The sequence below is a fragment of the Haematobia irritans genome, chromosome 3 (genome assembly GCF_050003625.1).
Source record: "Haematobia irritans isolate KBUSLIRL chromosome 3, ASM5000362v1, whole genome shotgun sequence".
NCBI lineage: Eukaryota > Metazoa > Arthropoda > Insecta > Diptera > Muscidae > Haematobia > Haematobia irritans.
Window position 1 is genome coordinate 69,241,108 of NC_134399.1, and position 13,230 is coordinate 69,254,337.

The 13,230-nt window shown below is 33.1% G+C and overlaps 3 protein-coding genes across 3 annotated transcripts; 2 read left to right on the forward strand and 1 right to left on the reverse strand.

Moving 5' to 3' along the window:
* Positions 1–158: 158 nt before the first annotated feature.
* Positions 159–1,220, forward strand: RpL36 (ribosomal protein L36). Its single transcript, XM_075300175.1, has 3 exons — positions 159–240; positions 407–534; positions 861–1,220. Exons 2-3 carry the CDS (start codon positions 412–414, stop codon positions 1,083–1,085), a joined length of 348 nt encoding a protein of 115 aa, XP_075156290.1. The 5' UTR covers positions 159–240; positions 407–411; the 3' UTR covers positions 1,086–1,220.
* A 2,167-nt stretch (positions 1,221–3,387) lies between these two features.
* On the forward strand, positions 3,388–6,778 carry Hinfp (Histone H4 transcription factor). The gene is made up of 3 exons (XM_075298940.1): positions 3,388–4,160; positions 5,492–5,808; positions 5,865–6,778. The coding sequence occupies exons 1-3, from the start codon at positions 3,527–3,529 to the stop codon at positions 6,252–6,254; spliced, it is 1,341 nt and encodes a 446-aa protein (XP_075155055.1). The 5' UTR covers positions 3,388–3,526; the 3' UTR covers positions 6,255–6,778.
* A 1,331-nt stretch (positions 6,779–8,109) lies between these two features.
* LOC142228502 (protein DENND6B) lies at positions 8,110–12,093 on the reverse strand. The gene is made up of 2 exons (XM_075298939.1): positions 10,922–12,093; positions 8,110–9,191 (listed from the first exon to the last, which is right to left on the reverse strand). The coding sequence occupies exons 1-2, from the start codon at positions 12,029–12,031 to the stop codon at positions 8,394–8,396; spliced, it is 1,908 nt and encodes a 635-aa protein (XP_075155054.1). The 5' UTR covers positions 12,032–12,093; the 3' UTR covers positions 8,110–8,393.
* Between the last annotated feature and the right edge of the window lie 1,137 nt (positions 12,094–13,230).

Below are 13,230 nucleotides of genomic sequence, written 5' to 3' on the forward strand. Positions count from 1 at the left end.
CCGGCCTTTAAACGAACGGCTTGCAGTAAAAATTTGTGATAATTGTCAAAAAATATCGGGTTCTCGAACGGAGCCAATATTTATTTAGATAGTGTGTTGGTTACATTGATCCAATATATAATTTTCCAATCTGGCAGCCTTAAAAAAAGTAAACGTCAAATTGTGTAAAAACGGCCACAAAAATGGCTACCAAACAAAATGCCCTGTCAAAGCTCTTTCCGCCTTTTGACAATTGCTAAGGTAGGTGGATATTTGGAAAAAGCGAGAGAAATTACGAAAAATTTGAAGCATCTTCTCAGTTAAACCTAAAATGAATGTACAGTAAAATTCGCACTGGAATATATTATGTTACGTCGATAGTGTTTTGCCACCGCTTATTAATTTCTATTGTTTTCTTCATTCTCAGGCAAAATGGCAGTACGCTACGAACTCTGTGTGGGTCTCAATAAGGGCCACAAAACTACCAAAATAAAGAATGTTAAGTACACCGGTACCAAGAAAGTTAAGGGATTGCGTGGAGCCCGTTTGAAGAACGTAAGTATTTTATTCAAAACAAAGCAAACGAAACTTGTATGTAAACATTGTAGGTATATGTTCTTTCCATATATACTACATAGTTGATAACCAATGATGATCATTGAAACCATTCACAGACAACTACAATCTAATTGTTCAATGAGGTTAACAGGCCTAATATTCTTTTAGGTTTTGTGAGTCTCGAATAGTTTGTTGTAGTAAAATGGTTAAGAAATTGGCTCTGAGAATAAAATAAACCTTTTTACATGCATAAATAAACTTCGTTTATATCTTTTTTTATTATTGAGATTATTGAACTAAAAATGTACATTTTTTGATTTCAGATTCAAACCCGCCATACGAAATTCATGCGTGACTTGGTTCGCGAAGTTGTTGGCCATGCTCCTTATGAGAAGAGAACCATGGAATTGTTGAAGGTGTCTAAGGATAAGCGTGCTTTGAAATTCTTGAAACGCCGCTTGGGCACACACATTCGTGCTAAGAGGAAGCGTGAAGAATTGTCCAACATCCTCACTCAAATGAGAAAGGCTCAAACTCACGCCAAGTAAATATAGAACTGGTGTTGATCTGAGTTGATTTCCCATTACATATTTAGTGTATTATTGACACTATTTCCAATTTTTATTTTTGACAGTAGTGATGATGGTAAACAATAAAAGAAAACAAACACTTGAAACAAAAAATTGGGGTTTATGAAATTTGAATGGTTTTATGAGAAGTATTCTGAAATGCAGTGTGCGGAATTTATCCATTTGATGGAGTGAAAGACCTGTCAGTGTCACAGAAGCAAGATTCTGAGCTTCTAAACGAAGACCTTTTCAGCAAATTTCATTGAAATTGGACATGGGATGTACATATATTCATTCCAACATCTCAACCTAACATATTTTGTACAATAGAACCTGATATAGCACCGACTCGATATTTATTTTAGTTTAGATGAAGGAATACAAATGATGTGTCGGGAAAATTCCCTAAATAAATAGACCTCCGGATGAAGGAGAAGTGGGCGAGAATTGTCTAGGTTTAAATACAATTCCCGCAGTAAGCCATTCTTGTTTGGTGACAAGAAGCTAAAATTTAAGTTCAATGTTGGGGGAAGCTCGAGGAATGCCAAAGCAATCGTTTATATAAAAAATCAATAGTAGAAATCGCCTCTAAAAACTATTAATTTCACTTGAATTTGGAAAATTTGTGTTGAAATATAATTTATACATTGTTCAACTGTCAATATTTTCAAAAAGTGGTTTTACAAGTTTAGTCCGCAGTAGTTGCCCGTTCTCCTCTTCCACTATAGCGATAGCCTAAATATGCATACCTCAAGTTGGGACATTACGTTTTTAAAAATAATTAATTTTTAATTAAAAATTATGATTTTTTTCAGAAGTTTCTTCTGGCCATGTCTTCCACTAGTTTTTTAAGATCAAAGCTTGAAAGAAATGCAGACATGGATTCTTGAGTTTTGATTTAGCCTACCAGAAAAAAAATGGTCATGGTAACGCTAACAAGCAGCAACTAAGGTCGTGTTTCACAATCGCAAAACAAAAGTGCAAAATAAGAGTAGAGATACGGGAAATGATCCAAAGTATCAATTCTATAAGTATCGTCCTTTAAATAACATAGTAAGGAAAAATAATGATCCATCGTAATTTGTTGCCAACTTTTTTTTTTTTAACCACCTGACACCCCATTCGCAGACACCCAATTCTTCGTAAATTTTGGACCGGCGGTAGGTCAAAATAAGTAAAATATTAATTTTGTTTTTGGCAAAATGTTACAATTTCTTCCATTAAATTTTACCAGTGAAAAACGAATCCAGTACCGGCCTTTATCAAAAAGCACCCTTTTTTAATCACTTCTCTAAACAAACCACGTTTAACAAATAAGAGAAAGAAATCTTTCAATTTCGACAGTACTCATTTCATGTCAAATGGAAAAGACAAAAACAATTAAAATTTGTTACTATTTTAAGAAACTCGTAACAGGATAAATTCCACATGACCAAGAATATCATCATTGTTATTTACGTTTTAACTACGGTTATAAGGACCAACTATCCAGGTCCATGGAAGTTCATTGTAACCGTGTTGAACCAATACTACAGCCTGAAAAAGCGGTCTGGCTACCACTATACTTAAACTAGGTTAGGTGGCAGTCCGATATTTCAGGCTCACTTAGACTATTCTATCTGAATGAATAAATAAATAAATATAAAAAGCACCAATACAATAAGTGTTTTTACCTTAAAGAATATTAATAACTAAAAGTAACCAAGCAAAATAAAAATTTTCACTCTGAAACTGGTATTATTATTGGGATGTACTGCGCTTACTAATTTCGAAATTTATTTTCAATAAGTAAAGTGTGTACCAAATTCGAGATTAAGGTGGATACTATGCTATAAAGTAACCACGAAAATTTCAACTCGAATCTGCAAAAACAGAAAAAATGGGAATGTCTCAATCCAAGAAAGTGTTTATTTTGTTCGAAATGAATTATTAATGAAAAGTAACCGAGAAAAAATTGCCAATTTAGCGCAATAATTTCAACTTAAGGTCAGTGCCTTGATCGCTTTTTACTTTATTAAAACAGTTCAATAAAAAGCAGATAAATCAACTCAATTGAAGCGCAGTTTCTTGTTCCTCTAGATTTCGGCAAGACTTTACAGGAATAAGTTTGGCATTTCAATATTATAAGATCCAAATTATTTGATTTCATGTTGCTTTCAAATTTCTCTCATAGGTTGAGAGTATTAGAAAATGTCAAGGTGTTTGCTGTCCACTACCTAGATGACACAATATACAAATGACAACATATGACACAATACAACCCTGTTATTTGGTAAACAAAATGAGCGCGATAAAGAGAAAACTAGCGGAAAAGTCATTTTCATTGTGCAGAAAACCAAGAAAACAAGGATAGCCCGGAAAACAGATTGTATACGCTGGTACAAGGTTCTCACAAATCCTAGCACATACAAACATAAAATATGAGCAATAAAAAGAGAAAAGTTGACGTGCCAACGATTCCTTGTAGTTGGACAGGCTGCGGATTGCAATTTGCCAATGATTGGGATTTAAATGGTCATATAGAAGCACATTTGGAAACATTAAAGCCTCATAGTAATGGAAATTATAATTGTGTTTGGGGAGCATGTTCGTTTTCAACAAAATGTATAACTGAAATACAGAGGCACATTTACTACCACGGCTATTACAATGGTCTATTAGTTCACGGAAAGAACGAATTGGAGACGAATCCATCTATACCTAGATGTAATGCTGTACCCCGAGAGTGTGATAAAATACCCGACTTGCATAGTGATTTCCGATGCGAATGGGTGGATTGTAATCGTACTTTTATATCGATAGTAGAGTTCCAGGATCATATAGTCCAGCATGCTTCGTTTGAATATGAAATCCAGAAGTCTCCCGATGACGAAAGACCAAAAATTCAATGTAATTGGAATTATTGCAAAAAACAAATGGACAATAAATATCGCCTCATCGAGCATATACGTACACATTCGAATAAAAAACAAGTGGCCTGTTACCATTGTGGCGAACTTTTTAGAACGAAGACTACCTTATTTGACCATCTAAGACGCCAGCCAGAAAACAATAGTGAGTACAACGTTTGATTGAAAATAATAGTGTATACTAGGATTGGAGGGAAACGCTGATTTTGTGGCTTGTTTACGATGTTTTATAATTTAGTCTTACCTCATCGCATATAATCGGTTTCCTTGAAGAATTCTCCAAGTTTTTAACCGATTGCTTATTTCAAAAAATGTCTATCGCCTGAGTTATTAAAAGACTTTAAGCGGAAGTACGTCTTTATGCATCGCTTTTGGAAGCAGGAGGTTTTCTACCACCATTTTCAGACCAACTCTGGATTATGACTGCAAGAAGGGATACGAAGTAATATATATAGTGAATAGATTGAATCTGTATAGATACAATGCTTAGTTTTGAATCTGATGCATCTTCAATGGGATGATGGTTTCGTTCTACACCACTACATTTCAAGATTGAAGTTAATTAGGTTGCCTATTTTAAAGACCTGACGGGTGATGTTGAACTGCATGATAATTTTTAGGATATTAATCCGGGATATTACATGCGCGGAACTTGTACCTAGGATTGGAATTAACGATCCCTGTAGGTCATTTGATAATTATTTAGTTTCAAACGTTTCAATTACGTTCTGTATGAACATATCCGAAGAATGTGTGTAGATTAATTCACTCTATCGCCTTATTAATACTAACATTAGAATTGAAATATATATTTTGTAAAAATGTCTGTATTGATTTACGTATTCCATACTACCTTTTCTCTTGGCTTGGTTTCAACCCTCTACCTCCACCCCGCCATAGTCCGGATTATGGTTCTTACTCTATCCCTAAGTAACAGAGAAATGGAAAATGTGTGTTAAAATACAAAAAAGAAAATTTATTTAATGATAATGCTATTGCTCACATTGGTTAAATATAAATTAATAAATACCATTGGGTAAGAATTTTGCGTCGTCTAAACGCGCAGCAAGTCAAATCTCCACATAGGTTTATTTATTTATTTTTTCTTGGCGAATCCAAGCCGCAAAGCCATATACGGATTCCAAAACTACACAAACATAGCAATAATAACAAATTATAAAAATTATGCGCTTAAAAACTAGAAATTAATAACAAAAATAGTATCAATAAGTGACTAAACTGAATTTGAAACAAACAAATACACAATAATTAAAACAATTAACAAAATTAAGAAAAAAAAACTATTTAAAAAAAAAAATAAATTAAATTATCAATTTAAAAAATTAAAAAATAAGAACAGATTATGAAATTGTATACGTTTAAATTTAGTGATAGACAAATATATAGAAATTGCGGTGTTTAGAAAAACAAGATTAGCTAATAAATTACATGAGATACGTATCTTTTTCTTTACAGCTCAAAAATATCAGTGCGCCCAATGTTCGAAATACTTTGCTACTGAAAAACTTCTACGGTCACACATGATAAAACATGTTAATACATACAAATGTAGTATGTGCGACATGACTTGTTCCTCTGCAAGTGCCTTGGCTACTCACATCCGCTACAGACATTTGAAGGATAAACCTTTCAAGTGTGTAGAATGCGAGTATAGATGTGTCCGCGAGTCTGATTTAAATCAACACGTTCAATTGGTTCATAGTCAAGAGGTGCACAGGTGTGAAGAATCTGGATGTACCTATGCAGTAAAAACATTTCAGGCTTTGAGAAAGGTTAGTTGTATATATTGAAATTATTCTAACTCTATTAACAACTAATTTAATTACAGCATTTCCTTGAAGTTCATAGAAATACTACGTTTATATATCTTTGTCATTGTTGTGAAAAGCCTTTTAAAAGTGGTAAAAGTTTATCAGTGCATTTGATAAAGAAACACGATTTCCAACTACCTTCTGGACACAGGCGTTTCACTTATAGAATTGATGAAAATGGATTCTATCGTCTCGAAACAACGCGCATTGAAAGTTTGGAAGTGACCGAACAAATACTTACACCGACAACTTTTGAACTGACAGAAGTTACCGAGGATAGCAATTCCTATGAAATAGTCTCACTAACAAATAAACAAGATGCAGAGCGTGTTATAGTATCAAATGACAGGGGCGAAGTAGCTCGACCCGCCGGCGAGGTGATAATATCGTTGCCAAATTTAGATTAGATATTTTAATGCATTCTCAACTCCCGTTACAAATACATTTCAGTTTTTATATATCAATAAATTAGCATGTAACTGTTACATATTGGAAAATATAAGATCATATCGGTTTCCGAAAATCATTACCAACATTAAAAAGATAATAATATTAGTCTAGCCAAATCATTGTAGCGCGAGTATGTTATCAATAAAGTCTTATCCACAATGTAAGTTATATTATCTGTTGAAAGGAAAATATCTTAAAATGTAAGTTTTTTTTTAATTTCAATTTTGAAATACATATATGGTAATTCAAATTAAACTCTGATATGTCTAAATATAATTTAAAAATTTACATGCATGTACAAATTTATACTATAATGACGTTAAAATATTTTAAATAGTTCTAAAAAATAGATTATAGATTATAAATGCTATACTTATTTGAATGCATATATATATGAAAATATAACAAATAATCCCATGGGATTATAATTCTTTTTGTGCTATTTTAAGTGCTACAATAAACAATCCATGTTTTTATCAAATGGTTAGAAAGTATTCTTTGATTAACCAATGCCTTATCAAAATTGCCGATACATATAAATCAATATATACCTAATAAGAGTGAACGGTATTTAAAACAGGTCCTCCTTTCTGTATAGTCAGACAACCGCTTTTAGAGACCAATATTCTAATGAGAGAATCATGTTGGTGAAAGAAAGTCAATGTTTGATTTTGGAAATCGACAATTTATTCGGCTATAAGGTAGATGAGGTCTTTTTATAGCCAAGTAAGTAATTTAAGTAAATCAAGTAAGCAAATTAATTGTTCGGTGCTCTAATTATTAATACCCGGTAATCTTTCCTAAGTGAAGAATATGCTGCGTTGGTTTGGGTGCGCCGCTTTTTTTTCAATTTGAAATAATTTAAAAAAGTCTCATGATTCCACATAGTTTTATTTTCACCTAAAAGCATTATTGATCACAAACATTTTCATGGAATTCGGGACAGACGAGGATATGTCGTGAATAGTGGTATCATGGTGCGCTTTTGATTCCGATGTTCTGAATTGTTTGGTGATTTGAGCAACCGACCGATTGCCTAACAGTTCGAATAAAAACTATGGATCCCAAATCCGCTTATTACTACGGGGGGTTATCGGAACCTTGCGTGTCCAATACAAAGCCACGACGGACTCGTTTATCCAGCATCAACAATTTGAACTCAAGCACAGAAAGCATCCGAAATTAGAAATGTCCAAGAAGAATTGCAATTTTTGAATTTCGGAAATTTGAAAGTTGTGTTGCAATTTTTTCAAAATTTTATTTCGAAAAAACTTTTGAACATTTTCAAAATTCGATTTTTTTGTGTGTTAGCCGAGTTTAATATTGTATTAAACTATTCTAGCTTTGTGCTCATAGGTGCCGCTGAGTTCAACTTTCTCAAGGCGTTTCGGAGAAATTAGCCGAAACTTGTTTAAAAATGCATATTTTATGACGAAATATAAATATTTAAATTCTATAGGTTAGTACCCTTTTGTGGCGTTTAAATCAATATTCTCAAGCCGTTTTGTAACAAATCATATATTTGGCACTTTTTTAAAGAAAGTTTCGGCGATATTGTTCGAATCGGCTTGAGATAGAAAGTTGATTTAAAGAACGCAAATGAGTACTAACCTAGCACAAATTGGCATAAAATTGGGTTTCGAAGTATATATCGGTCATTTGATGAACTTTCAATACAAAGCGGACAAATGGACCGGATTAATGCACCCTAACATGATTAAAGAAGAACTACCCGTTGGCACTGTAAAGGGCAACCTACTTAGAGAAATACTTTTCGATTTCGTATAATCATTATTTGAATTGGCATACACATTATTTCTGTATTGTATTATTTATTTCTTAGATTACTTATAATGTTACGATCTTAGAATTAGTTATGGTAAATGTTGAAGTGATACCTAATTATGTATAACTTATATAACAGTTTCAAAATTATCTAAATGAAATGATGGATACATAGGGCTAAATACATTTTTTTATTCAGCTAAGTTCATGCAATAAACGATATAAACTATAAAACAAAAATACACATTAATGCATACAACGCATAATAGATTCGATGGAATTAGTATACAATCTAATAGGCTCATCATTTATCATATATTAACAACGTTCTTTAGATCATTTGGAAGCAAGTCTTTCATGCAATTTATCTGAGCACAAATTTGATTGCGAGTAGCAATCGCTGTATTACCATTGTTGCCGCTCCAGGAACTAGATTCATTAGTTAGTTTGTCATTGTAGAGATTCAGTTTCTGTTTTAGTTTTAATATCATATCAATAATTTCAACTTCTTGTTTATCACGAGCCCATTGCTCCATATCTGCCTCGGAAAGAGCTTGTAGCTGTAGATCTTGAAGTGTAAGTTCCAACTCCCGGTGGCGTGATTCATACCAACCACGAAAATTCGGCGATTTATAGAAACGTTTATACAAACCCTTCCAATCGCCTTTTAACGGAGAGGTTAAATGTGGGCCGGATAATTCTAATGTTGCCAGAAAATCGTCAAGCTTAAAAGCATTTGCGTTCGGTGCCGACTTAAACGGGCTTATGTCTTTTTGCAATGGCATCAAAGATGCCATATAACGCTCCAAGGGAATCATGAAACTTTGGGTTAGTTCTAGTAGGTGTCTCCGCAATAAAGCAGTTTGAACGTGTTCTGGTCTTTTCGTTTTTAGACCAAGCAAAACTTTTTTAATTAGCGACTTATCTTTTTTAAGGAAAGGCTTATACTTTGTATAGAGTCCAGGGACGGAACCTTCACCGTTGCTGCCATTTAGAGATGAAGAGTTTCCATTAGTTGATTTTAAAGCACCGCTGTTATTTAGTGATGTAACCGAATTGGAATTGCGGGCGTTTTTTATTGATAAATGTTGTTGACGCTGCAGATGTAGCTTACGAAAAAAAAAAATACAAATTATTAATAACGTAAACAATTCACATATATCTAGAAAAATACATGTAAGGGTCATTTGCTAGAAAAATAATTTTTCTATAAAAATTTTAGTTGAGAAAAACAAAAAAAAAATAATTCTTTATGAAGAATCATCCATCCGATTAGAATAACATATATATGTCCGTATTACGTTCATGGCTTGTTGGAGTGTTTGCAGAAACATTTACATTTCCCTTTTATATATGTAGACAATACTAAAAGGAGTATCATATACAGCGGAGAATAGTCGGGAAACCAAACCAAAATTAATACTCTTTCATTTGACTAAGATCCGGACACTATCAACGAAAGAAATTTATTGGATGGGTTCAACGGCATATGCGTAGGAATGCCTCTGGGGAGGGGGTTTAGACCCCCCAGAAAAATTTTTGACGTGTATATTTTGAAGTGTATATTTTACAAAATCTTCCAAAACATCAAGAATTCTACCAATCTGCAAACAGCAAAAAATCTACAATCAGCCCCTACTTTTGAGAATTATACACTCAAAACACAGTGATTTTTAATGCATATTACCGCTTTTCTGAATCGTTTGGCCTCGAATATTTTCAAAAAAATTAGAGTTGGATAGTTCCGGAGCGAACTAGCTCTTTGGAACTATTCCGTGGCTGGAACTAAATTAACTGGATCCGATACCTTTACTCTTTCAGCTCCTCAGTTCCTTATAACTCTTTTCGTCTAAAGTCGGCAAAATAATTCTTTACATAGTAACTTTTGATTTTCTCTATGAAAAAAATTTAAACACGATATTTCTAAAATATATGTAGATCTTTGTATTCGTATTGATCTCTGAAAATTTGTTTACAGAGTTATAGCATTATTTAATTTTAGTCCCAAAATCTTTATTATACAAATTAATGTTCAAGAGATTTGATTAAATTCTTGTGAACTTTTATGTTTTACTTAAATTTAGTGTTCATGTGTTTTATTTTCTTGCGGAGCTAAAAGAAAATGTCAATATATGGGATTCTTTAAGCACTTTTCCTTATCCGGATCCAAAAGGAACTGTGGAACTAAATGATGGAACTAGTTCGTTTTTGGGAGAGGATCTGAAAAGATCATCACTTTAGTGAGTCGGGATCGCCCAACTCTACAAAAATTATCGAAAAGAATTTAGAATTTTTGCGGCAAGATTTGATTATTTGTACCATTTTATTAATTCTTACTCTGTTTTCAATCTATATGAAAAAAAAAAACAAAAAATTACCTTACTTTAAAAATAAAAAAGCGAGCGAAATTTAAATAAATGAAGTTTGTAGTTAAAGTAATGAACTTCGCTGTGAGTAAATTTTTGAAGGTGCTGTTAGGTTGTGTCTTTACAATAAATTTCAAATTTTTTGCTGGGAATATATGAAAGAGTGTGGGACTACCTTTAGTTGATGATTTATTTATTATAAATTAATTGTCTCGTTATGTTGAAGTCTGATTTTTCCTCATCTTTTGTAAAATAAAACATTATTTGAACATATATATAATGTATTATTTTTATCTATGGGGGCTAATGTTCAACGGTAAAAACAAGGAGTGTCAAAAGGTACTTTTAGTTAATTTAATATCACGATGGACTATATAGACTAAGTGAGCTTCAAGCAAATGTTGATTGAATATTATGGTTCAATGAAAATAAATCAAGCTCGAACAAATACATTTTTTTATTCAATTGCTTACCTGATTGTCTACTAAACGCAACATATGAGGCCAATCCTTCAAAAGTTTTATAAAGAAGGGATTTGTAACTCCCAATATTAAGGGTGGTGGAACCTTCCCGCATTCTCTGGTGAACTCTTTGAATTCACTATCGTGTATTGTAAAATATGGCCTAGCTTCAGCACAATATGCTAAAGGAGCAATAAGCTGAACTAAAGTCTGAACCATATGTGAGCAGTCCGCTGGAGATGTCCCCACAACTACCAGGGGCTCAGCTGTTAAAACAAGCTCCCATAATGTGTACATATGATCAACAATGAAGCTTAAACTTTGGAACAATTCCAATTCGTTTACTGAAGCTATAACCTTCGCCGAAATCGGTCGTACCAACTTCTCTAAATCTTTATTCTCACATCCATCGCTTTGCTGGAGAGCTTTTCTACTACTGGCTCTTGGTATGAGTATTTGATAACATTGGTCAAATAGTGGTAGATTAAATGTCCCTCCAACGAGTAGTTTGGGCCACTCGTTATTGATTTGTTGGCAGGCTTTAATTAGGATGTCTTCACCTTCGTCAAAGTATTTCTGAGCTAGATGGGTAACCATTTCGTAGAAGAGATTAAAGTAAGGTAGCCTTGTCACAATAATAAAACTTTTTTGGAAGTACCCTCGAGGTATATTTGCATCTCGCCGCTGCCGAAAATAAACAAATCCCCAGTAATGGGATTGATCAGCTTTCAGGACGGGTGGACAATCACTATTATAACATCGGTGTTGTTGGGGTTTTAGCAATCGGTTGTTGTCTGGTGACATTCTTAAGCGCATATGGAATTTTGTATCACCCATACACCCAGAATTTGAGTCGGGAAAAGCCATATAACATATGTTTGTCAATTCTTGTTCCGTTGGTGATTCTTCTTTAGGATATATAAATTCCAATGCTTGTCCCAAATTCAGATCAAATGTAACAATACACATACATTGAATCCATTGCGTCAAGGTCGACCATTCAGCTCTTGTTGCTTCCACGTTAGCATCATTTAATGAGTGAGAATTATTGGATGTGCTATCAACAATGGAGACGGATAATTCTTCCGTACTACTGACAAAAGAATCTTGAATATTTTCCATAATTCCAGAGCTTGAATTAAAAGCACCCCACAACACTTTCCCTTTTACACACAGAATCAAAATATTATCCTAATTGAAAAGCGTTCCATAGTCGCCCTCACCACATCACGAATACGTTCGGTCAGACGAAGATTATCGACATCCAAGAGCTGATGATTGTCTCTGCCCAATAAACACAAACGTTTGAAAAATGCTAAATTTCAACAATTTTTCAAACATTTTTTCAAAGGATTAGGGAAATATTCAAGTTGAGAAATTGTTGAGAAAATCGCGTTCTCAACAAAAAACAGACATTACCCTCAACAGTGAAATTCAACACATTAGCAATAATATCTCAGGTGTTATCCTCAAATTGAAATGCATCGCTACTCAATAATTTGTCAAACAATTTTCGATGCGAGTCAAATTCAAAATTAACATCGTTGCAAATACTTTTCAACCTAAAGGCCGGTATTCTGTTCGGTTTTCGCGTTGAAACTCCATACAAAACCAAAAAATGCGAAAAATTTGCGAAATTTTTTCCATTTGTGATACTTTGTTTTTTCGTGTTGAAAAACTGACGTTTATAGCACGGCGCCATTTGCAATGTGAATTAAGAAATAATTTATTTATTAAAAACTATTTGTGCGGGTTTATAAATCAAACAAGGACCATATTTTTGTTCCGAAACTATACAAAGGATCAAAGGAATAGCAGATCAATTGCCCAAGGAAAAATAAAATGTTATTTTGTAAAAACAAGCAACACCACCAACTTAATCCAATATCGCTCCCTGTAAAATAGCGCTCCAAGCTACCTAAAAAAAACGCCGCTTTCAATGTGCGAAATAATGGTTTCCATAAAAAATTTTCGCAAGAATGAGCATAGTACCGGCCTTAAATTTGTATGAATGATATCTCCACTTCTAATTGAAAGTTAAAGTCAAAATTCTATGAATTTTGTATAATTTATTCATTTTCATCAAAATAAAATATATAATAATACACTACACTACATAATACACTACAATACCAATTGATAAATAATAATCTTATTAAACATATCAACAAATAAGAACAAAAAAAAAAAGAAACAACAAAACTTTAAATATCTTAAACATTATTAGTAAACACTTTTGCATTGATAATTCGTTTTCCTTCCTTTTGGTGTCATAAAACAGCATTAAAATTTATTAACCTGCGGCCAATTTGAAATTAGGA